The 27306-nt window shown below is 31.6% G+C and overlaps 1 protein-coding gene across 2 annotated transcripts in view; it reads left to right on the top strand.

Annotated features, from left to right (window-relative positions):
• The window catches only part of LOC107444912 (salivary peroxidase/catechol oxidase), a 68893-nt gene that overhangs the window by 31356 nt on the left and 10231 nt on the right, over positions 1-27306 (top strand). For both annotated transcript variants that reach the window (XM_087168315.1, XM_087168314.1), the window contains exons 8-17: positions 3855-3986; positions 6772-6898; positions 8700-8869; positions 10335-10505; positions 11974-12138; positions 12705-12806; positions 18220-18315; positions 21829-22026; positions 23356-23492; positions 24483-24644. In XM_087168315.1, the coding sequence (XP_087024441.1) occupies positions 3855-3986; positions 6772-6898; positions 8700-8869; positions 10335-10505; positions 11974-12138; positions 12705-12806; positions 18220-18315; positions 21829-22026; positions 23356-23492; positions 24483-24644 (1460 nt within the window). The remainder of the gene's footprint in view (positions 1-3854; positions 3987-6771; positions 6899-8699; positions 8870-10334; positions 10506-11973; positions 12139-12704; positions 12807-18219; positions 18316-21828; positions 22027-23355; positions 23493-24482; positions 24645-27306) is intronic.

Below are 27306 nucleotides of genomic sequence, written 5' to 3' on the forward strand. Positions count from 1 at the left end.
AGAGCGTTCGCCTTCCAATGACGTGAACAGGTTCGAATATTAGCGATGGCTGATCGATACGAATTCTGCATCCGGCTTGCACTGACCACCGTGCTAACGTAAAATATCCTCATTAGCAGACAAATAATGAGTCCCCTTGCCGTCAACCAAACAGTAGGAGAGTTTCGTGGTTTTTCTCTCCATGTAACGTAAATGCCGGTTAGTTCCATCAAAAAGGCCTCCACGAAAGAAAATTTCTCCCAATACTTGATCAAGAAGTTCCTTTGTCTTCTGGATTGGGTTCAAAATTACAAGACGGCGGAGTTGAACATTAGTAGTCGTAAACTCAAAAAATTGAGTAGGCTGTTTAACGACGGTTATAAAATAAAATACTTTAAAGAGAGTGCCGTGGTGGCTCAGGGGATAGAGCGCTAGTCTCCTAGCGCTCTATCCCCTGAGCCACCACGCTAGGTAACCCATACCGCTAGGTTCAACCGGGTTCGAATCCCATCAATGTCTGGTCGAGTCGAATTCTGCACCAAGCTCGCACCGACCACAGTGCGGACGTAAAGTATCCTCAGTGGTATGGGTTAGAGTCCTCTTTCAATCAGGCTAACCGTGGGAGGTTTTCTTGGTTTTCCTCTTCATGTAATGCTAATGCGGGTTAGTTCCATCAAAAAGTCCTCAACGAAGGCAAATTTTTCCCAATACCTGATCCAGGAGTTCCCTTGTCTTCTGGATTGGGTTCAAAATTAGAAGGCTATGGTGTTGAACATTAGTAGTCGTAAACCCCAAATTGGGTCCGCTGTTCCAAGACGGTAATAAAATAAAATACGTACACGAATATTTTGAGGGCTTATAAATAAGTTTAAAATTCTTTATTTTATTCTATTTTTTTTATAAAATAATATCTCGTTTACATCTTTGATCATGCAACAAATACCGAATTGGTTTTTCTAAAAATATTTCACTCAGTAAAATATAGCTGCTACAATTTTTTAAGGATAATATCAAGTTACCGTCGTATTTAAGTCTGTTACTTTCTTTAGTAAATACTATTTTAAACAATTTTTTCGCGTTAGATTGGCTCAGTTAACATCATTTAGTTCTAAAATTTTCCTTTTCGGTTTGAAAAAAAAATATTTTTAAGGTATTTATAGAAAAATTTTTCAATAATAAATGGTACTTAAACAGTATTATAAATTTACTCCAAGATTTTTACTGTGAATTTAAATATAAACTTAATTGTTGTCAGAGTTAAGGGTTTATATCTGTATTATACACCCACTATAATGGAATATAATATCCCACTAAAATATATTTGAGTGGGATATATATATCCCACTGAAATATATTTGAGAACTGCCCTAATTTTACTTATAATGAGAGAGTGGAAACCGAGGCAATTTACTCATTTGACTCCAGTCGGTTTTAAATATCGGACATTTAAGTTACAATGAATAAAAATGGGTTAGATAAATGAACTTAAAAAGGGGTAAATTTTTATATTCTATGAAGGAAGGAATGAGTGGGCATTTAAACTTCGTGTCTTAATTCAGAGAGTGAACATTTTATTAAAGCGTCATAAAAAGTTTCATTCTTTAAAAAAATGTCACATTCTTCTTTGACCGAATGAACCATCATTTTCTGTTTACTAGTGTGTGTTCCAAGTGCACACCCCCAAATTGAATTAGGGAGTTTATATAATAGCTATATAAATTAAAGATGAACTCCTCTAATGCTGCGGAAGCGGGCTGTGGTAGCCTGGTTGGTAAGATGTTGGACTCGTGTTCGTGTGAACGGGAGTTTGAATCCCGCTGGCCAAAGATCGAAGTGCATCAAATGGTAACTGGTGCACGTTAAGTCTGTCGGGGTCTCAAAGTCCTCCAAGTTCCCATAACGAATCAATATCTCTGGAGGTACTGAGTCGGAGATTGATCATTCACTGGTTTAGGTCAAAATTACTATTTATGGATGAATGAATGGAGTATGAATGGGTCCGCCCTTTAAAACGAGCTGCGACGTGTGTGTGGCTGAAATCGTTTTCCTGGCTGCAGTTAGCATCCCGCTGAGAAACACTGAGAAACAAAAAACACACGCTCTGCGTTAAATTTGCTTGGTTTCCCAAGCAGGCTTGCCAAGTAGGCAATAGAAACAACAAAATAACACTTTAGCAGAAGCTTATTACAATTACGTGTTCTGAGCTTTTTTTTTGTCAAAAAAAGAGATGGCAGTATAAATTAATGGCCAACTCTCTGAATTTTTACAAACATTTCTTAGAGCGTTTCTTCATTTAATTACCTTTCACTGAAAAAATTTTCGGGATTAAATTACTATATGAAGTAGTAGTATTTTGGGTTAATCTTCCGTAAATGTCCATTTTACGGAAAAAATCCATTTTTACCGTAAAATATTATACTGTAATTTTTTAGGGTAATATTTATTTAATTAGAATTATTCAGCAATTTTACAGCAATTATTACTGTAAAAATTATGGTATATCATATTTTTTGTACCGTAATATGTTTTAGCAAAAACGGATTTTACAGTAATAAGTACCGGTACCCTGAGTACCAGCACTATTAACCGTAATATGATCTGGGATTTTTACAGTGTATGTTGATTAAATGAAGAGTGGATTTGACTCACACTTTAGGAATTTTTCGTAAACTTTTAGAATAGTTCATGAATACATAATGCAATCTCTTCTTTTTTGGACAAAACCCCAGTATCCGTTATTGTAATAAGCTTCCGCAAAGTTAATAAAGTTGATCGTTAATTTATGCGGCTATTATATAGAGCTACGTAATTTGATTTGTGGGTTTTCATGATGGTTACAGCATCAGGTTACAAAGACAAAGGTCATACGTTCGAACCAGGGTGGTACCAAAGAACATTTCTCTTGCAATTCCCATACATGAAATCCAAGTCATCTTCATTATAACAGAGTTCATGCTCGCTTTTTAAAATTAAACCGGTTGCTTATGATAAATTTCCTCTTTAAATCTGGGATCAGATTTGATTAGTCCTCGCAATAACCGAGTTCGAACTGCTTTTCCAATCTAAATAAATACTGTTTAAAATTAGAATGAACTTGTTGAAGAACTTTATTCTCTGTATTACATTTATTTTACAACCGCCGTGGAACAGATAATCCAATATTGAGTTTACGACTACCGATGTTCAGCTCCGTAGCCTCGTGATTTTGAGTCCATTACAGAAGACAAGGAAACTTCTGGATTCGGTATTGGGAGAAATTTGCCTTCATAGAGGCCTTTTTGAGGAAAAAAACTTGCATGTGCGTGACATGGGGAAGAAAACCACGATAATCTCCCACGGTTAGCCTGACGGCAAGAGGACTCAAACCAACACCTCCTAGAAGAAGGAAGGTCTCAGTACGGGTTACCATAAACAAGAAATTTGATCCTTTAGTAGTCCAAACGTAATGACATCTTTCGTATAAACCACTACTGCGCAGTTTATGTTCGTTACGTTGAACTACTAAATTGATCAGCGTTGAGGCCTTCTCTTTTCTAGGAGGTATTGCTCTTACCCATGATCCATTAACCACTCAGGATATTTAATGTCAGCACTGTGGTCAGTGCGAGTCGGGTGCGGAATTCGTATCGACCAGCCAATGGGTTACCTTATTGGGAGTCGAGCACTCTATCACTTGAGCCCCTGTCTAAAAATGCCCAGAATTTATGAGAATATTTTTGCGGAATTCTTCTATTTAAATTCTGTTAGCGTCGAAAGAAAATGAACCACTGATGGTAATAAGAGATCAGTTTATGAGACGAATTTTTAAAAGTGTTCAAATTTTAAATTTCATTCATTGATTTTCATTGAATTTTTTTTAAATGTTTACTTTTTAGGTTCTCCATCTGATGGTGGAACAGAAATCGCAAATAACGGGCCTCTTAAATCGGGATCAAACTTCAAAGAAAACACGAACAATTATAAATATGATAACGTTGATAAAGGTTGGAAAAAAATTGGCCATAGTAGTAAGTATTTTTTTAAAATTGTTTTTATAGCTAAATGTCATATTTCAGAAATTACTTATAGATTAAATTGACACTGCAGTGTAAATAACATGTAAAAAAACTACAAATAACTAATAGAAAAAAATTGGCATATTTAAAAATTTCAAAGTGTTCTTTGGTACTTTTTGGTTAGCCAGGTGCAAGGAAATTACACCATTTCATTTAATTTTTATGGGTTTAAAAATATAAAATTAAAATATAAATGAAGCAAAAAAAAAGTTGGCGTGGGTAGAAATTTTTGGCGACTTTTAGCTTGTTTTTAATCGCCAAAAGCTAAAAGTTGGCGACTTTTAGCTTGTTTTTAATCGCCAAAAGCTAAAAGTTGGCGACTTTTAGCTTGCTAGCTATATATATATATATATATATATATATATATATATATATATATATATATATATATATATATATATATATATATATATCATATCATATCATATCATATATACATATATATATATATATATATATATATATATATATATATATATATATATATATATATATATATATATATATATATATATATATATATATATATATATAATATATATATATATATATATATATAAATATATATATATATATATATATATATATATATATATATATATATATATATATATATATATATATATATATATATATATATATATATATATATATATATATATATATATATAAATATATATATATATAAATATATATATATATAAATATATATATATATATATATATATATATATATATATATATATATATATATATATATATATATATATATATATATATATATATATATATATATATATATATATATATATATATATAAATATATATTTAAAATGGAATTAAAAAATTTTTTTGTTGTAGTTCATTTACGTTGCACTAGAGCTGCATAATGGGCTATTGGCGACGGTCTGGGAAACATCCCTGAGGATGATCCGAAGACACGCCATCACAATTTTGATCCTCTGCAGAGGGGATGGAACCTCCTCTTCGGTAACCCGACGACTTGCACGCGAAGTCGAGCACTTTACGGTGGAACAGTTGAACGAGGACCAATACCGCACACCCTCGGTCCCTGCGCAGACTGATCCAAGTAGGGAAATAAAATAAATAAATAAGTAAAAAAATAAAAATAAAGGCAGTCTTTCGATGACTACGTCGTCATTCGAACTAACTTTCTAATAAATTATTTTATAACTTCTATAAGTTTGAAACTTTTCTTTATGAACGGTTCCATGCTAATAATTAAAATAGCGCAGAATGTCAAAAACACCACAGTTTTCCGAAAATAAAAAGTATTTTTGATTCTGATTGATTTTTGATTTTGATTAAAAGTATTTTGATGTTTGATATTGAGTTCTCAGTTAAATAATTTGCCGCTTAATAAAAGTTGTAGACCTGGTGCTTCGTAATTGCAGCTTCAATAAATATTTTAAAAACCCTTGTTAAAGGATAGTCATATTAGGAATCACAATTGATATTTAAATGAAGGAAAAGTAAAAAGGCTATCGATATGCCACACATCACTACCGAGGAAAGTGGGACAGAGAAGAGAATAATAAAAGAAAAATAATAAAAGAGAAATAATAAAAGAGAAATAATAAAAGAGAAATAATAAATAAAAGAGAATAATAAAATAAAATTCAAGTTTCTCCAGGTAACCAAACCGATTTTCATATGTTTTTTTCATCGCCCTCGTCTCTCTAGAAATTCAGCAGAATTTGATAGCGTTTTTGTTTTCCCTCCCTCAAAAAATAACTTTAGATTCCAAATGAGCATACTTTGATAACTAGTATAAAAATTTACAACAAGGGCGGTCATGACAGCACACCTTGTTTTTCTTATTGACCTCGATAAACAATAGTTAGTTTTTGATAACAATTTTGATACCCTTGCACTTTATTATTACTTTGTGAGGAACGATGTGTAAGCTTTTGTGATTTCTTTTTTAGGAAGTATTCTTAACTAAGAGTTTTTATTTCATATTTTATACCCGCGTCGTTGAACAGCGGACCCAATCTTTTGGTTTAGGACTACTAATCTTTAACTCCGTAGCCTTGTAATTTTAAACCTAATCCAGAAGACAAGGGAACTCCTGGACCAAGCATAGGGAGAAATTTGCTTTCGTGGAAGGCTTTTTGATGGAACTAACCCGCACTTGATTTACATGGAGAGGAAAACCACGAGACCCTCCCACGGTTAGCCTGACGGCAAGGGGACTTTAACCCATGATCCGTCTACCACTGAGGATATTTCCCGCCAGCACTGTGGTCGGTGCAAACCGGATGCGGAATTCGCATCGACCAGCCATCGCTAGAATTCGAACCCGGTCCACCTTATTAGAAGGCGAACGCTTTATCTCCTGAGCCATCGCGGCTCTTAACTAAGAGTTATGATTAAGTTACCTGATTAAAAACATCAAAAATGTACAAATAGGAAATTAGAGTTGACATGTTTCAAGCACTTCAAAAATAGGCCCCTGTTTTCAAGACTTAACAGCCGTGAATGAGAAGATGCGGAAGTGATTTGAAAAAAAAAATAAAAAACTTAAGTTTGCCAACGAAAAATGAAAAAAATGAAGGTGAGAAACAAAACTAACCCAGTAGCCGAGAGAGAAAAAAAAGATGATAACAGAACAAAGAAAAAACCCCAGTGGTCTAGAGGGGCAGGATAAAGTACATAAGTAAAATACATTGTATAGTACCTTTAAAGGTATTTTAATCCACATTCATTTTTTTAGTTCAGGCACCATCCGTTGGCTGTCCATTCAGACCCACGAATCCTAGTGCAGAAGATATAGCCTTACAGCAAGCTTATATGGAGTGTGCATTTCTTGTGGAAGAGATGATGAAAAACTATGGGAAATGGTTAGGTTACTTTTTACTTTTACGTTATATGTACTTTAAGCTTTAGGTTATAGGCATGAGTTTTTTTTTCCTTCTTTCTTTTGTGTTTTAAAAATTTTTTTAAAAATTTTGATGCTTTTAATTATTGCTGTCACATTTTTTTTGTTGAATTTGAGAAAAATGCTTCACTTTAACAAGCAATTAAATTTTTATTAATTTTATTTGAGCTGCATATTTCCCGGCTAGATATACTTAACTTATATTAATATACTTAAGGAAAGGGTAATTAGCATAATTTGTCATGTATATATTTGAGACAGTTATTGTTATAGTAAGAAAAATTGGCACAGTTGGATCTATATGATGGGTAATGTTAAGAGAAAGATAATTTGGATCTGTATGCTAGTTAAGGTTTAAGGAAAGGAAAATTGGTATATTTGAAGCTGTGTATATTTTTAGACAAGTTAATATTTAGATAAAATTTTTTATAATGTTTTATAGAGTTGAAATTACATTTAAATATGAACTTTGATCAATTAACTAAAATAAATTGAATGTTTCTTCTTCTTTTAATCTAACGTTTCGTTTTATATTTTATCTCGAAAAAAATTCCTCGATCATATTTCGTAGTGAAATCTGAAAAAGTATTTTCCTGAAACACTCTTCCATAATAACATTATAGCAATTTTCGTATTTAGTAGTATTTTTATATTTAGTATCATTATTTACGTTATTCTATTTATTTTTCTATTTTTTTTAAACATTGGTATTTCCCTTTTGTCTAAAGAATGTAAATCAGGGTTAAGTCCTAAATGGTATTCTATTCACATTTCTACCTAAATGTTTTAATCAATTCTATGTAATAAATTATTTAAAAAAAAAAAATAAAAAAACTTTTTCTAAAGGCTTTACAGTTGTAAAGTATTTCGTTAATACTCCCATTGCTTTATTTAAACCTAAGAAGATTATATATATCATTTTCTTCCAAAATTAAACACTTTTATCCTTATTATTTTATTTTTAGCACATATCTTCCTTTCTTGCCAAAGGAATGTAAACCGGAATTAAGTCCTTAATGTTATTCTATTCACATTTCTACCTGAACGTTTTAATGAATGATATTCTACTTAATAAATTATATAAAAAAAAGCGAAAACATTTTCCCTTTTTTTAGAAAAAAATGTCTCCAAAAGCGTTACATTAGTAAAGTATTTCGTCATTGTTCCCATTGCTTTATTTAAATTTAAGAAAAATGCACTATTATTTATTTTAGCATAGATAATTCCTTTCCTCTTAAGAAATGTAAATCGGAATTAAATCTTAAATGTTACTCTATTTACATTTCTATTTAAATATTTTAAGCAATGATATTCTACTTAATTCTATTTAAAAAAAAATTTTTTTTTTTACTTTCCTTTTTTTAACTAAAAATTTCTTCAAAAGCTTTACATATGTAAAGTATTTTGTTAACACATCCATTGCTTTATTTATACATAAGAATTATATTTATAATTTATTTAAAAAATTATACACTTTTATTATTATTATTTTTTAAGTAAAGATCTTCCTTTTTTGCTTAAGGAATGTAAGCTGGAATTAAGTCCTAAATGTTTATTCTACCTAAATGTTTTAATGAATGTTATTCTGCGTAACAAATTATTTAAAAAACAAATTTTTTTCCTTCTTTTTTTTAAAAAAAAACATTTATTCGAAAACTTTGAATTTGTAAAGTATTTCGTTAATATACCCATTATTTTATTTAAATTAAAAAAACTCTATTTGTCATTTGCTTCGAAAATTAAAAACTTTTTTTTTTTTTTAGCATAGATCTTTCCTTTTTGCCTAAGGAATGTAAGCCAGAATTAAGTCCTAAATGTTATTCCACTTACAAATATCGCACTTTTGACGGTTCCTGCAACAATCGTATCCATCCTACCTGGGGAAAGAGCAGGACGCCTTTCGCTCGGATGTTAGCTCCAGTTTATGGCGATGGTAAATGTTTTTAATTATAGTATGTTAGTGATATACTACTCTTTGTAAATGGAATAGGCATGTAAAGGTTACAGGATTACCTCATTTTTTATTCTTTTCCCCTCTCTGTCATGGATACGACAAATCTTGCCTTTTCCCTAAGCCACTACATTTTGAGTTGGAAGTTGATACAAACTGGCAGGGAAAAAAAGCAAAACTTTTCGAAACTATGGTAACGGAAGGGGAAAAGTGTGAAGAGTGGGAAAATTGCGTAACCTTGAGGTGAGGTTACGCGATTCCATTCACAAAGACTGTAATGATATTCTTGATACTACGAATAAGGACATACTGCAAAATACCTGAGTGTCTTAAATTAGAGTGGCGGTTTTGAAAGATTTAAAACTTGAAAAACGGTTCAATTGAAAAGAAAGAAAAATCTTGCAACATATTCATGAAACAGGTTGGAAGTTTTCCTTCTAAAGTTCTTGTTTTTGATTCCAAAATCTTTTTCAGCATATATCTTTGCAATTAGTAAAACTGTTAAACAAAGAGAAAAAATGTACATCACATTTTTCACTTAGCATCACAAAATAATATGCATCACAAAATATATGCATCATATTTTCAAAAACAAGAACTTTTCGTATGAAAAATGAATGCCCTGTTGCATGAATTTTTCCAGAATTCTAAGAATTTATTCAAATCTAAGAATTTATTTTATTTTATTATTATTTTTTTTCTCACTTTAACATTATTTATTGTTATAATTATTCAGAATCGTAAGTCTAATTTAGGATCCCTCTGTATTTTGATTATATGCATTAAAATAATTTCATGCAAAAATATGCTTTTTTAATTATCAATTACTTATTCTTGTTTAAATCTAACAATGGCCAACGGAATTTTTAATTTTAAAATACACAAATCTTTGCCCCATTTTAAGAAATGTAATTTTAAATAATAACATCGGCCTAATAGTTTCTGAGTAAAAAGAATAGGGGCATTTTAAACTTTCTATTTCTCTACTATTCGATCTATTTTGTTCTGAATAAAAGATTAGAAGCATTTCAAACTTTTTATTTCTTTACTATTCGATGTTCTGAGTAAAAACATAGGAGTATTTTAAACTTTTTATTTCTCTACTATTCGATCGATTTTGTTCTGAATAAACATTAGAAGCATTATAAACTTTTTATTTCTTCACTATTCGTGCTCTGAGTAAAAAAAATAGGAGTGTATTTCAAACTTTTTATTTCTCTACTATTCGATGTTCTGAGTAAAAAAAATAGGAGCATTTTAAATATTTTTTTTTACTATTCGATCGATTCTGTTCTGAATGAAAAAATAGGAGCATTTTAAACTTTTTATTTCTCTACCTTTCAATCGATTCTGTTCAATTTCTGCGTAGTTGTAATTTTCTGCTTTGAGATGAAATTGCATTCTATAATAAATATGTAAAATAGAATGGAAAATGTTCTTTTTGTAGGTGTATCAAGTCTAAGAAAAGCAAAAAGTGGCAACGAACTCCCCCTCGCACGATACTTAAGCCAGAAACTATATTCAAAGAAATTGAAACCGGACATAGATGTTTCCATGTTAATCCTCATTTTTGGATTATTTGTTGATCACGATATGATTGAAACAGCTCTACCTTCTGGTAAATAACATAAAATGAATTATTAATAAAGATGTACGAATATTGCTTAGTTAATATTTTTAAAGTAAATTACAATAGTTATGCATATCTATATATTCAGCTTAATTATAACGAAAGGTTATCACTAAAACGTATGCTTATGACATCGATATTCATTGAATGAACTTTGTTTTGTTTTTAGCAAAAATCAAAAATGAATAATGTTTGGTTTATACTAAAAAAATTTTACTTTTGAGAGAAGGGCCAGGATAGGCTCGTTGGTAGGATGTTGGGTACGTATTTCTGAGAACGTAAGTTTGATAGAGTCCCGCGTATTAATTGGTGAATCCCCGTACATTAAATGATGCCTGGTGCATGCACAGTTTGTCGGGGTGACAAAGACCTCCTAGTTCCTATAAGAAACCAACACCTTTGGGGTTACTGAATTGGATCTCTGGTTCCGGTAAAAATTACGATCTGTGGATGAGTGAATGGATGAAGTAGGAATGGGTTCTCCCTGTGAAACTGGCCGTGACGTGTGTGTATCTGACATTTTCAGTGATAGCCATAGAAGGAGCCACTGAAAAACAAGAAACGCACCCCCTTCCTTAAAAATTCGCTTGGTTTCTCATGGCTGGCTTGATGGAATTGGCAAGTAGCATAAGTAACAACAACAACAACTTATTCTCGAAAAATTAACAAAGAATTCGTATTTCCCGTTGTTTGACCGAAAGTATGACCAGAAATTCTGGTTTCATAAAAATATTCTAAGTTTATTTTAATAATGGTCTGATAATATTGTTTATATTAATATAAGGAGAGATTTATATATAGAGGGGATTTCTAAAAATTTAAAAAAAAATATATGAAAAAACGACTCAGGTAGATATTCTTAATGTTATTATTCTCTTTTTTTGATTCTCTGAAATTAATTGCATGAATAATTTTTGAAAATATAACAATTTTCCGTGCAAATGTTAGACGCGTTACAGAGCTTACAACAGAAAACGACTTAAAAAGAATTAGGTTAATTATTGATTAGAAACTTATATAACTATTATAAACTAATATTACAATTTTCCGTTCAAATGTTAGACTCGTTTCAGAGCTTACAACAAAAAACGACTTAAAAAGAATTAGGTTAATTATTGATTATAAACTTATATAACAATTATAAACTAATATAAAAATTTTCCGTACAAATGTTAGACTCGTTTCAGAGCTTACAACAAAAAGCGATTAAAAAAGAATAGGGTAATTATTGACTATAAACCTAATAGAAAGGTTTTTAAGTAAAAGGTTATAAAAATTTTGACCATGTTCAAGTATGTCATGTCATGCAGTAGTTAAAAGCATAAATATTTTTTTTAAGAAGTTGAATGGGAAATAATTTAAACTTGTGTACAGATGAAGAGCTTGAATGTTTAAAAAAGTGTGAAAGAAATTTTTAAACATACCATGTATTTATTATATGGTGTGGACCTTTTAGGTACTCTTCCTTGCTGCGACAGTAATTCTTGGAAGCATCCTTCGAAGGAGATGACGAGTAACTGTTTACAGATCGAAGTACCAGCTGACGATCCATTCTATGGACCAAGGAACATAAGTTGCATCAATTTGAAAAGATCAGTCCCTGTTCAGGGTGAATGCATTGGTAAGTAAGCTGAAATAAAGAAAACGTTATTACTTCCATGCAATATACAGTTAAAAATCTCTAAAAAATGGGTAAATAACAATGAATTTGATTGTTATTTTACCGTATTCAAACAAAACAGTCAAATTACCGTAAATAAGATAGTATTCAAATTTTCAACTGGGAGAAACTTAAAATTTATCGCACTAACTAGTCCCACCAAATGAAACCACTTAGTTCCTTGCAGATAGGTGTATATTATAACCGAGAGGGCTAATCTGCCAATCTCATGACCGATGGAACGGGGGTTCGAGTCCCGGTGTTGACACCACTATATTTCCTTCATTCTTTTCAGCAGATGAAGAGCTTCCAGTGCCCTGCACTCCCTAATTTGTTGCCCTGAAATATTAGAATACGATATTGTCATTTACGTATGGATGACAGCACCATAAAGCTGCTAAACTATCTCTAATGTCCAGTTAACTTTCTTTTTTTTTTACGGTTTTGAAACCATGCTAGTTGTAAATGGTTTCAAAACAGTAGTATAAATGAAGCATTTCTTAACAGATTTATTGACACATATCTAGGTAGAAGAGAACAGATGGACCTGGCAACATCTTTTATTGATGCTTCTACTATCTATGGATCAGATGCATCTAGTGCCAAACCATTGAGAGCATATAACCATGGTAAGTTTTTTTTCCTCAATACTATACTATCGAATGTTCGCAACCACATCACGTCGCTTTATCGTAATTGTACCATACAGAATAATCGAATCACGTCGCTTTATCGTATTTTGATTTGAAATATCTAAATAGTATTAAATCAAATGATTAAATAGCTAAAAATTCTTACAATAATTCAAAAACAAATATTAATAATAATTGAATAAAATAAAATAAATCTTGTTTTGCGCAAAATTGTACGACACAAAACAATTACGAACTTATCCCGTTTTTTTTACTAATTTTAAATTACTAAAATTTTAATGTATCAAATATATAAATAAACAGCTAAAAATCTTTAAAATAATTTTAAAAAATCGATATAAAAAATAAACAAATAATCTCGTTTTGCGCAAAATTAAGTTAATAATAAATTTAGAATTCCTGTAGTAGTAGCTTTCTAAAAATACTTTTGTTTGTATTCCAATTATTTACAGTTTGTATCCAATTATAGCAGTTTTTGTGCAAGTTGATAACAGTGGATTGACTAGTGATTTTAAGTCTTCAAATGCGTTTATCTCAAAATTAGGTTTTTTCTCTCCACATTTTACACCACTTTTCTAAAATTTTTCATGAGTGTTTATGATTATAGCCAGAGCCGGATTGTACCTTTCGTAGGCCCTAGGCATAGCCGTTTTTGGGCCCTCCCCCACTAATCCCCTCTTTTCAAAATATATGCTAAAATTTTCTTGCATATTTTTTTAAACATTTTTATTAATATGATTCACTAATGATTATGATTTTATTAATATGATTAATATGATCATAAGATTCTGCAAAATAATTTATTACCGAAAAATATTATATTTTTATTTGTATCTTCATAATTTTGTGCAAAATACACTTGTTGTTTTTAAAGCTAAATTATTTTTGTCTACAAATTTTTTTCTCCCAAGTTTTTCGTAGGCCCCTGAATTTCGTAGGCCCTAGGCACGTGCCTAATGTGCCTATAGGTTAATACGGCCCTGATTATAGCACACAGTGGCGGATCCAGCGGGGGGGGGGAGGGTCATGACCCCCCAAATTGAAAAAAAATAAAAATAATAATTTTTTTAATAGTTCACAACAGAAATAAAACATTTTAAAAATTATTTAAGGGAGTATATACATCTAGGTAGGTCGGAAAAATTGATTTTTTTTCTCCATCTAATTATGTTCTTCACTGTTTCCAGAATCATAATCCAAAAGATTAAAACGAAATTCATCTTAGTTTCATTGTAAACTTTAATAATGTTGAAGCGCTCCAAGCGCGTTTCAACAGATTTAACCAAAGATCGTATAAAGGTGAAGATGGGAAACTTGCTAAACTCGTAACTAAAATCTGGATGCCTCAAAACTTGGCTTAGAGCAACTCAAAATCAAGAACGATTAAATGAACTCGCATTATTAAACATTCATCGAAGAAATGGATTTGGATGTTGAAAAAATCATTGACAGATTTGCCAAAGTTTCTAAAAAACGCATTACATTTATTATTTAAAGATGTTGAATACTTGAATTATTTATGTATTGTTCATTATGAAAAAAATAAATGAGAAGACTAGCATTAAAAACCTCAGTTTTTTTCTTTCAGAAAAGTATTTAAAAAAAATTTTTTTTTGATAAAAAATTAACTGTGGGGGGGGGGGAATCTGAGTCTATGACCCCCCCCCCAGGAAAAATTTCTGGATCCGCCCCTGATAGCACACATGTTTTGAAGTACAAACTAAGAGAAATAAAGTAGAATTTCATTCTTTATGCAAGTTTTTTCGCAGGCACGTGTAGAAAATTGCTCTTTTTACTATATTGATCCCAGGCTCAGTAGTATATACCCTTGATTTTAAGATAATAGTTCAAAACATAGTTCATATCCTTCTAGATAAAATCCTCAAAGGATTTTTTGTTTTGGATGATAGTTGTTTAGCACGATAGTTGTTTTACGTTGTTTAGCATACATGCAAAAAAATGTCTCATTTTTACAAAAAAAGGACCATTTTGAAAAATAAAATTAAAAAAATTTTTTGTGCTAATTTTATAATAATAAAACATAGAAACTAGTTTTTTAAAATGTCATATTAATATTTAAAAAAGAAGTTGTCGAAACCAGTCGGATACCTTAAAGCAGGGGTCCCCAACCCTATGCCCGCGGGCACCATGGCGCCCTTCGATGGTTTTAGGTGTGCCCGCTGCTTGTGCCCGACTATAAAATATTTCAGTTTTCCGTTTTCCCTTAAAAGACTGCATTTTTAAAAAAAATTTTAAGCTTTTTTAATAAAGATGATAAACGCTAACAAAATAGAAGTCACCAGGAAAACGACCTTCATCCCCCCAGAACAGAGCTAAATGTAGCTGATCTATTTTCCACTGTCGCCCACACCTGAAATAAAATGAATCGGTCCATTTTTACAGTAGCTGTACTACGAAGGCGTTTTTTCGAAACTCGTCTCTTGAAAATCGCTTTGAAATAACGTTCATTCATTCGTTTTGTCGATTTCTTTTTCGATTTATACTTTTTATGTTCATATTTTTTGCATACAGCGTTTACTTCTTCATTATTTTTAAATACTTCCTTTGTTTACACTAAAATGAGTGGATCAAGCAAAAGGCAGCGTACCTATAATTTTAATACCGAATGGGAGGAATCATATTGCTTCGTCAATTCAAAAGATAAATGTGTTTGCTTGTTATGTGGAAATAGTGTTGCGGTGCCGAAAAAACATAATGTTGAACGTCATTTCCAAACAGTTCATTCTACCTTTAATACGAGCTATCCACTTAAATCTGCAATTCGAAAAAAGAAAATAGAGCAGTTAAAATCAACTCTTTCTGTACAACAGTCGCTTTTTACAAGTACTAAGATAAAATCTAAAAATGCCACTATTGCTTCTTTAAAAATTTCTCATATGCTCGCAAAGAAAAAAAAACCCTTTCTGGATGGTGAGTTAATAAAAGAAGCATTTCTTACTGGTGCTGATTGTTTATTTGAGGGATTTTCCAACAAACATGAAATAATTTCAGCAATACAAGACTTACAGTTATCAGATAATACTGTTACAAGAAGAATAGGAGCCATTTCAAGAGATATGCAAAATCAATTGCAGAGTGATTTGGAAATATGTGAGTGGTTCTCACTACAAATCGACGAGTCTACAGACATAGCAGACACAGCACAGTTAGCAGTTATGGTGAGAATGGTATTAAGTGATTTTACAGTAAAAGAAGAGCTACCAAAAATGTTGCCCATGAAAGGACGGACAACAGGAGAGGATATTTATAAAACATTTATAACATTTGCAAGTTTGATAAATATGCCTCTTCAGAAATTGTCAGCGATAACCACTGATGGGGCACCAGCAATGGTGGGAAACGTGAATGGTTTTATTGCTCTCTGTAAAAAAGATGAGACATTTCCAAATTTTATGTCATATCACTGCATTATCCACCAGGAAGTTTTGTGCGGTAAAGTACTACCATTTGGGCACGTAATAAATATTGTTACCAAAATTGTCAATTTAATTCGAGCATCTCCTTTGCAGCATCGACTTTTCAAGGCCCTGTTGCAAAATCCTGATGATGCTGACCTCATTTTACATACTGAAGTACGCTGGCTCAGTAAAGGCAAAGTACTTGATCGATTTATACACTTAATTGAAGAAATAAAAAATTATCTTGCAGCCAAAAACCAAATATTTTTAGAGCTAAACGATCCTCTTTGGCTAGCGGATCTATCTTTCGTAACAGACATAATGGAAAAACTAAATAATTTAAACTTGGAGCTGCAGGGAAAGGATAAACATATAGCAAGAATGATAGGGGCTATAAACTCTTTCAGAGCTAAGCTGGTTTTGTGGATATCACATTTGAAAACGAAGTCTCTTGCCCATTTTCCATGCATGAAAAAAATGATAGGTGACAGTGAAATTGATTTATCAACATTTGTCATCAACCTCCAATTACTTCAAGATCAATTTGAAAAGCGCTTTCAACAATTTAATAGCATCGAGCCTATGGTCACCTTTTTTGTAAATCCTTTTACCAACCAAATAAACGTAACCGAAATAGCAACATACATTTCAGAATTTCTTCAAGTGAGACAAGAAGAAGTGGAGATAGAAATTTTGGATCTTCAGAATGACATTATCCTCAAAACTATTATATCAGATGAGAAATTCTGGAATATAGTTGACAGAAATAAATTTCCTTTCTTAAAAAGAGCAGCATATAAAATAAAGTCGTTTTTTGGTTCCACATACTTGTGTGAATCATTGTTTTCAACAATGAATATTATAAAATCAAAATATAGATCACGACTTACAAATGAACACCTTGACGATTGCTTGCGAGCAGGAATTTCATCATATTCTCCCAATTATGAAGCTCTGGCCAATGAAATGCAATGTCAAAGATCACATTGAGTGTATTCATAAATAATTTTTATGCTACATATGTTTTACAAACAATTTAGTAATAATTTATTTTCCAAAGGATATTAATACTAATTATATTTATATGATAAATTAATTTTTAAAATTAAATTTTTTGTGCATTATATGTGGTGTGTATTATTACCTATGTTTACCATACCAACTATAAATTTATCTTGAAAAAATAAATGGTGCCCGCCATTGGACCGATATTCTGGTATTTGCTCTTAGGTACAAAAAGGTTGGGGACCCCTGCCTTAAAGCCTAAAATGATCACGAACGCATTATTTCTTTCATAATAAATTTTTTATATCCTAGTCATAATTAACTCAAATTATTAAACAACAGTATAAAATAACAGTTAAATTTAAAATAAATAAAACAGTTCACGCATTCCTCTTTTAGCCACGTGCTCATCGTGTTGCATCATTTTACTAGAACATATTTAAATTTCGGAATTGAATATTTCTGAGAGTAAAAATAAAAAAATAGAAAAAACTTGACCTTCAAGTTAGATTATTCAAGCATTTCACCCCCCCCCCCACTAAATCATTGTAGAGAATTTGCATAAATTTCTTCTACTTTTTTTCCGTTACACACGTGAAGCAGAAGAAAGAGGGGAGGTAGTGATTGCGGGTGGGGGAATTCATCAACAGTTTCCTTGGGTATGAAAGAGATAGCATCTGTTGCGCTATTGTTACGTTCTTGCAAACTGTTTTTCACTTGCATTGTTAATTTTTTAAATTATTATTGATCGCAAAATGTTAAAATAGATCAGTGTAAATCAATGCAACTTTTTTTTTGAATAATTAAAAAATAATTTTTTTTAAAAAATACTTTTGAAAAGTATTTTTAATAATTTTCTTCTCTTGTCATTATTTTTTATTATTTTTTCAATATTTTTACTTACATATATATATATATTACTAGAGTTTTAAATAATTTGTTTCAACTTTTTCTTTTTAATTTAGGTCAACTGCGTACCCAAAAAATCAACAATGCTTTTTTTCCAGTGTACGGAAACGATTCAGATATAAACTGTGGAAAATATCGATGTTTTGCTTCAGGTTATATTTATATTTTAATTCTTGATTTGTGTTTGGTTTATAGTGTGCTCTCCTGGAAAAGTGCTATTTAATTTTGTGCTATCTTAAATGGAACACGATTTATTCTGACTTTATCTCACGCAATTATATTTTGAAACTAGTAGCACAATATTAAATTTCGTGTACTATAAAAAGGAAATACTTAAAATTTTATTTATTTTTGACAAAATAATTTCCAGGATAATGTTCTGAGGGTATGTTTCAATAAAATATTTTTACTCGTTTAAATATGCGAATTTCGTGAACAACATAAGGATTAATAATGCATACCGAATAGCACAATCGATAAGTAAAATATGTTCAACAATAAAGTGCAATACCATCTGCACACCACAGGCTGAGCGAGGCCTTAGATCAGGGATGGGCAAACTACGGCCCGCGGGCCAACTGTGGGCCGCCGGAAGGTTTTATCCGGCCCGCGGATAGAATTTTAATTTGCCGATCAGTGGCAAATATAAACAATATACATCTTGACAACTATTTGCAATTATTTCTGTTTTTCCTTCTTTAACAAAGTACTGATGACCTTTTTACTTTCTCTATTTTTGTTCTACAAAACATAAATTGATGGAAATAGTTAGCACAGACAGCTTCAATTGGTAAAATGTTGAAAGTAGAAGTTCATAGAATAGCCGTAGATTGGCTCTAACTAGCGTTTGTCTTTCTCGAGGAATCTAATATAGTTAAATTATACTTCGCATTTGGCAGACTGCGCATTTTAAGATCCAACGAGCGGACAATCTAACAATCATCTGAAGCAGTTGTTTCTAAATATGCCAAAGTTTGACAAATCATTAACAAAAGCTAGTTTTCAAAATTTAATATTTCATGCCCAGAAAATCAGCGCTATGTTTGCTTAATCTTATATATGTGAACAAGAGTTTTCAACTATGAACCTTAGAAAAAAATCATTTCAGAAGTAGACTAACAGAAAAACATTTAGCCTTGTTCCTTAAAATAAGCATATATCACTTTGAACCTTAATATAAGGTACTTTTAAAAATGAAATCGCAATTTCATTCATCTCACTAAATATTTAAATTAAAACTTGTATATCGCTTTTTTTTAAAATTCCCATCAAACATTTTTTCCCCTCGATTTTTGGCCCTCGACCAAAAAAGTTTGCCCATCCCTGCCTTAGATAAAACTTTTTAAATATTTTACTGCTGCGATTCGCTTAAGCAAATGAATTTCTCATCATCCTAGATTTTCGCCTATGTTATTGAAATGAGCCGCGGTGGCTCAGAGAATTGAGCGCTCGTCTCCTAATGAGGTGACCATGGTTCAGTGCTGACGAAGAATATCCTCAGTGGTAGACGGATCATGTGTTAGAGTCCCCTTGCCGTCAGTCTAACCGGGTTTTTTTTCGTGGTTTTCCTAACGCATATCCGAATCAGTTCCATCAAAATAGTCCAACACGAAGGCATATTTCTCCCAATACTTGGTGGAGTTTCCCGTCTTCTGTATTGGGTTCAAAATTACAAGGCTACGGAATTGCCATTGGTAGTCGTAAACTCAAAAATTGGGTTGACTGTTAAACGATGGCCATATATATAATCTCATATATAAACTATATTTAGTGGACTATATGTAATAGTCAAGCTAACCATGGGAGGTTTTCGTGATTTTTCTTTCTATGTAACGCAAATGTGGGTTAGTACCATCAAACGGTCCCATACGAAGGCAAATTTCTCCCAATACTTGGTGGAGTTCCCCGTCTTCTGTATTGGGTTCAAAATTACAAGGCTACGGAATTGCCATTGGTAGTCGTAAACTCAAAAATTGGATTGACTGTTAAACGATGGCCATATATATAATCTCCTATATAAACTATATTTAGTGGACTATATGTAATAGTCAAGCTAACCATGGGAGGTTTTCGTGATTTTTCTTTCTATGTAACGCAAATATGGGTTAGTACCATCAAACGGTCCCATACGAAGGCAAATTTCTCCCAATACTTGATCCAGGAGTTCTCTTGTCTTCCGGATTGGGTTCAAAATTACAATGATGCGGAGTTGAACATTGGTAGTCGTAAACTCAAAAAATCGGGTCGAATGTTCAACGACTGTTATAAAAATTAAAAACAAATAAAATGCCGTTGATTGCAAATAATTTAGTTTTATCGAAACATCTTTTAAATCATAACTGTAAATGAAATAGACACTAAAATATTGGTTACAGATAGCTTTAGGAATACTAATTTGCTGACATACTTCACCTATGCTACCACGTTCATGGTGATAATTGAATTTATCAGTTACAACGAATAAAAATAATTAAATCTTAATATATGGGTAATAAAATGTGTTTTCTATTGATAGCTACAATCTAGGAAGCCTCAATTACGTTATCTTTAATATATAGGGAAAAAAAAGAATCATTTGCAGTTTAATTCCATTGCAAAAATTCCCTTTTTTAAACATCTTTTCCGAACGGACAAATTGGAATTTTCGAACATATTTTTTAGGGCTAAAATTGCCCCTTTAACCCACTGTCCAAATTTCAGCGTTGTAGAACAAATGGTTCAGAAAATATAAGACAAACGAACAGACAAACTCTTCATTATATTATTATAGATATGTTCCGCTTAGAGAATCAGTTAAAGTTATTTATCGTATTTCTTATTCCATAATTTTTACCAAAAAGGAATTTTTTTTCTTCTGTACGAGGTACTCAGAAATGAGATTAGTTCCTTATTTTCGATTTCATTTATATGTTTCTTTATTTTATCGTGATATTTATACGTATCATTTTTATGTTTCTTAATTTCAATATTAACAATAATTATAAAAAAATGAATTGTTATAATTATATACAGATATAATAACGATCTAATGCCACCAGTGTGGGACCCTGGGTAAAAGGCTCCATCCTTACGATTGTTCCATTTCTTGGGTATATTTCGTTCATCAGGAGTTGGCACTTGGCTCCACCTCCTCTGACGAAGTAAGAGCATTTCAGCTTGGAAGTAAGAGGAGAAACGTCTCCGCTCCTGAAATTGAGACAACCCTTAATGCGTACCAAACGCAAACAGTGAATTCTTTTTCAGTCACTTACTTCACTTTATCACCTGCTATTATACCTTTCGTTACTCTAGTTAATTAAATATATTGCAGCAAAATGTCTCAAAAAAGACAAACTATTCACTCAAAAAAGAGGAGCATCATCAAATTTAAGAAATATTTAATGTTAAAAAAAATGCACATAAAGATTGCGAAATTAATATTTTTATCATACGATTGCTAAACAGCAACCTTGTACACATCCTTCTCCCAAAAATAGCGAAATAGTATCGTTGGATACTACGAGATGAAAACGGAGCCAAGTGTCAACTCCTGGTGAACGAACTATAGTTGCTTGCCAAGTATGTAAAGTTCTAACCCTTTTTTCAGGAGTGCAATTTACAGGAATGGTTTTATATTTTTTGAGGAATTTTATTCTAGTACACTAAAAATACCAATCCATATCTAGGTGATCGCCGTGCAAATATGCTGACAGAACTGACTGTTATGCACGTGTTATGGTATAGAGAACATAACAGAGTTGCTGAAGAGTTACATGACATAAATCCTTATTGGAACGACGAGAGATTATACCAGGAAGCTCGTCGCATTGTAATTGCTGAAATTCAGAACGTGATGTATTCTGATTGGTTGAATATTATATTAGGTAATATATGCCAATATTTAAATAATAGTACCTCTTTTTCCAAAACTATCAATTTTTTGTAAGATTAACTAACTGAATCTGTTAGTTAAATGCACGAAAACTATCATTGATTTTTTGAATTTTTTATTATATATATTGGCTTTATTGACTAGATTTCAATACTCAAAAATATCTTACTGGACAAACTGAAAACTATTCTTAACACTTTTCAGGGTAGAAAAAATTTAAATCAAGAAATGACTAGGGAATTATGGTCATCATTTGGATGTCCACAATGAAGCAATTTGCTTTATTTTAATGTTTTTAAAAATAAAAAGTGGTTGGTCAAAAACCTCGTTGTTAAATCTGCACCAGTTTTAGCGGTCATTTAATATAATTATCAAAAATGAGAGGGTCATTTGTTTATCCTCAAAAAAATAATTTTTCCAAATGTTTTTGGTGTTTTCAGAAGAACTAAGGAAAGAAAAGCATATCCGTTTCAGCCAATTATAGTTCAAGGGGAAGGCCACGTTTTCGAGACAATCGGTATAATGTGATCGCGAACCCTTTTCACATCAACAAGATGAAACCGATCAATATGGAGCTGGAGCGACAACAAGTTTACCCAGTATCACCTTCTGGCCAAACTAACTGAAACCTGGAAGTATCGAGTTCGAATCCCTATCTAACTCTTAAGTTGCCTTTGTGCTTACCTCTTAAGTTGCCTTTGTGCTTGTTATCTGTTCGTCTTTTGGTTGAGTTTTTGATTCATACGCCTCTTAGTTTTGAGCGCACAAGCCAAAAAGTAAACAATACCAATCCAAGACTATTCGACTTCAAGAAGAGGAAACGGACCATTCTAAATAACTTTTGATCTAATGATCGGATCTTCATGTTCTTGGACTCAATCTTAATAGTTTGAGAGGCTGACTTCAAATATGCTACTTAGTTAATGCAGACGATTTTTTTAAAGTTACAAAATAAGACATTTAGACTTTCAGAATTAATTTGTGCTATCTCTTACGATATATATCGTAGAATTATTAAGCAGACAACAGAGAGAATTCTTGCAACAGAGTATAGAACAAAATACGATCCAATTTTCGAGTTATTAGCGTATATTCATACAGACAGATTTTCTCTTTTCTATTGATAAAGATGATTAGGTTAATAAACTAATAAAATATCCCGAAGGTCTATAAAATTTATAATAGAAAACAAAAAGATGATTGAATCAGCTTTAATTCAAATGATTATTATGATTTTTAAAATACTTAAAAAAAAAACACATAAACAAATAAAACAATATTTTTTCAGCGTTGTAATTCTGAACACCTCATTTATTTTTAGGTGACGAAGCAATGGATTACTTTGACTTGAAGATTGATCAAGACAAGCCATACGAAGGATATGACGAAACTATTAATCCAACAGTATATAATGTTATGGCAGCAGCTGCCTTAAGATTCGGACATAGTTTCATACAGGTAATTATTATAATTTTTTTTACAAGTGGACTTTTAATCTTTTCTTTTGATTATTTCGTTATGGGATAGATTTTCATGAGTTTTCATTTATTTTTCAGTAATTAATTTTTTTTTACTTAGAATTAATTGCAAAGTTCTTAAATTTAAAATTTCAATCGATTTCTGTGTCAAAATAAGTTATATGAAGTTTCAAAGTTCTCGTTTAAGTTATAGGGTTTTTTTAAGTTGGAGAAAAATGATTTTTTTCCTTAAATAAAAAGTTATTTTTTTTTGGTTTGGAAAATATTATTTAGAAAGTTTTTCTCACCATAGCATATAGATAATTTGTTTTATCTCTAGTAGTAATAGTAGTGGTAGTACTTTATTTACGACGCATTAGTGTTGCACAATGGGCTATTACAACACTTCCTGGCAGAGAGAAGGCCTCGTTACGGATCAATTTAGTAGTCCGGCGTAACAAACATAAACTGCGCAGTGGAGGAAAGGAAGATGTCACTAAGCCTGGGCTATTAATCTGCGCAGTGGGGGAGATACAAAAGATGGCATTACGTTTGGGCTTGTTTATGCGTGTTACATGTGCTCAGATCTTCTCTCTTCTAGGAGTTGTTGGCTATTCGCGGAGGTCTGGGAAGTATCCCCGAGGATGATCCGAAGACGTGGCATCACAATTTTGATCCTCTTCGGAGGGAATGGCTCTCACACTTTGGTAGCCTTAGTGACCGATGACCTGAGGGCGAAGTCGAGCTCTTTACACCAGAACAGTTTAACGACGACCGATATCTTGCCCTGAGTAGGTTGATCAGAAAGGTCACCCACCCGCTCACTGACCCCAACCAGTGATGCTTGAATTCGGTGTTCTACTGGGAACCGAATCTTTGCGATCAGTTCACTGCGGGACTTGTTTTATATATACCTTATAGTTGTAATTTACCGCAAGTGTTGTTAAAATTTAAAAAAAAATAACATTATGAGCTTGTGTTGCTTTTTTAGGAAGACATTTTGTTGATTGGTCCAAATCAAAATACTACGAAATTGATGCTTCATTATACATTCTTCAACGTGAGTTTATTGCACAACAAGGGACTTGATTGGATTATAAAAGGGGCTACTCAACAAAAAGTTCATACTGTTGACAGCTTCATCACTAATGATGTAAGTAGTAATTTTTCTTATAAAGAAAGGAACAGATAACTGTTTTTCTAAGTTCATTTGTTAAAGAAAATAAAATATCTACAGTTTATATACCTTATATTATGTACCATATTATATTATTTATATACCTTATATTATATACCTTAATATGTTATATTTCAAGCAAAGCTATAACTTTAAACTATATGTACTATCTGACCGTAAAAAAATATCCGAGCTTTAGAACGGATAAATAACTTTAATATTTTAAAAATTATTATTATTTTCTTATAAATTACCGATTTGGCGAGAATTTTTCACCTCGATAAAAATTATCAAGGTCAATGAACAACACTGTGAAAAATTTTTTTCTTCTTTTCTGTAGCTTTGGATTTTTTAAGAAATTTTAAATACTTTTGTTTCGCTAGTTTAAAATTTGCAATTGGGTTTTCTCTCCCGCGCTTTTTATTAGTGAGATTTTATTTTATTTTTTTAAATCGAAATGTACAGGTTTAAAATCTTTAAACGGTGAGTTACATAAATATCGCAAAACACTTCTGGAAAAATTAGAACACATCATCAGGATTAAAATTGTATAGGAAACCATGACCGGAAATGTCATCATGCGCCACTAGGGGCGTTTCCCTAATATGAACTGTTTTTTTCTTGTGCTTCTAAACAAGTAATGATATGGAAGTACCACAATGCGATAAAATTTCTTTGTATGGTTTTCTATGCAATTTTAATCATGATGATGTGCCCTAATTTTCCTAGAAGTTTGTCGCAACATTTCTATGACCCCCTGTTATATATATTGTTTTTAAACTCATGTTTTTAATCATGTTAACTTAATGTTTTTTCTACAAAAATAGACTAAAAATGTCATTAAAAAAACCTGTAGTTAAGGAAGCAAACCTAGTTTTAGATTTGAAACCCACACATGAATTTGTATTAGGAATAAATTAAGAATAAAAAAAATGTTCCTCACTCAATTCTTTAATTTCTGCTGATTTTTATGAGATTTTTTTAAAATTAAAAAAACCAGATCACAAACATTTTTATATTTCACAATGTTTTGACTTTTCTTTACAATCATATTTCGCCCAAATTTTAGAATTAGCACAGAGGGCACTGGTTAAAGATGTGCTAAACTTGACCCAACAGTCGCGAATAACTGTTACAAATTCACAACAGTTTTGAAAATAGCCTAATATTCATAAAAAAAATATTACTTTATATGAGAACAGAGGTTTCGAAAAACATCCCTTTTCTTATAACGTTGCTTTCATTTTGCTCATTTCAGTACAAAGATAATATTCATTTAAATAATGTTGTTACCTACATAGCTGTATAGGAAATAAATCCATATAAATTCCATATAAAATCAATATAAATCCATACCATTTACAATACAAACAAAAAGAACTCTTAAACTCAACAGAATTAAACACGGGAAAAACCAGGCATTTCTCCATATATGATTAAAACGCAATAGCAAAAATAGCCATTTTCCATATTGTCGGTGCATTTTTATTGGCCAAAAAAATCATGTGGTATGACTCAGTTTTTTTCATATAAGGATTCCTGATTTTTTTTCTTGATTTCGTCTAAATAAAATAAAATTAGTCCCGCAGTGGACTGATCGTTAAGACACGGTTCCCAGCAGATCACCGAAGTCAAGCATCACTGGCTACGGTCAGTGTGCGGGTGGGTGACCACTTGGATCAGCCTGCGCAGGGACCGAGGGTGTGCGGTATTGATCCTCGTTAAACTGTTCTACCGTAAAGTGCTCGTTTTCGCGTGCAGGTCGTCGGGCTACCGAAGCGGGGGTGCCATCCCCTCTGCAGAGGATCAAAATTGTGATGGCGTGTCTTCGGATCATTCTCAGGGATGTTTCCCAGACCGTCGCCAATAGCCCATTGTGCAGCTCTAGTGCGACGTAAATGAACAACAACTAAATAAAATTAATACAAGTTGTAAGATATTTTTTGAACAATAAAGTCTTTCTCAATGCCTAATTTAAAACTTTATATTTGTAATATATATTTGTCATCCCTTCTTAGAATTCTCTTCTTTCATTGCGTTTTTGATCTTGGTATTTATGTCAAATTAAAGGCTTACAACTAAGAGTGGTGCTTCTTCATTTAAAAAAAAAAGATGTTACCTAATTACGTCCAGTTTTAAGACAAACATTTTTAAATCGGGATTTAAACTTGTAAAAAATTGCTAAAGAGTAAATAAGTTATGTTTTACATTGTGTGTTTTGTGTAAAACTATGTCTAGTAATATAATCTATTAAAATGATGAATACGAAATTGAAAATAATTATGAAAGTGTAACTTTTTTGCACTAATTTAAATTTTTTGGCGGAAACATTTAACGAGGTTAAGTAACCAAAGATTAAATAGGACATAAAAAAAATTACGTCGATGAAGTTGCAACTGTAGCCGAGAAAAATGATAATGCCAAAATTTTATTTCAATAGAATCGGGATCTAAATATGAGAAGCCAAATCTACATTAAGATAATAAATCGTGGAATATTTTAATCGAATATTTTTAATTTCTATACAACGATATTTTAATAGACCGGAAAGAAAATTTTACTGTGGCAAATATAGTTAGTTGTTGGTGAACGAAACGAGAATGTTCTTGAGTATACTAATAAATAGTGAAAAAAAAAA

The sequence above is a fragment of the Parasteatoda tepidariorum genome, chromosome 7, assembly GCF_982258835.1.
Source record: "Parasteatoda tepidariorum strain Cologne lab strain chromosome 7, Ptep-v5.0, whole genome shotgun sequence".
Taxonomy (NCBI): Eukaryota; Metazoa; Arthropoda; class Arachnida; order Araneae; family Theridiidae; genus Parasteatoda; species Parasteatoda tepidariorum.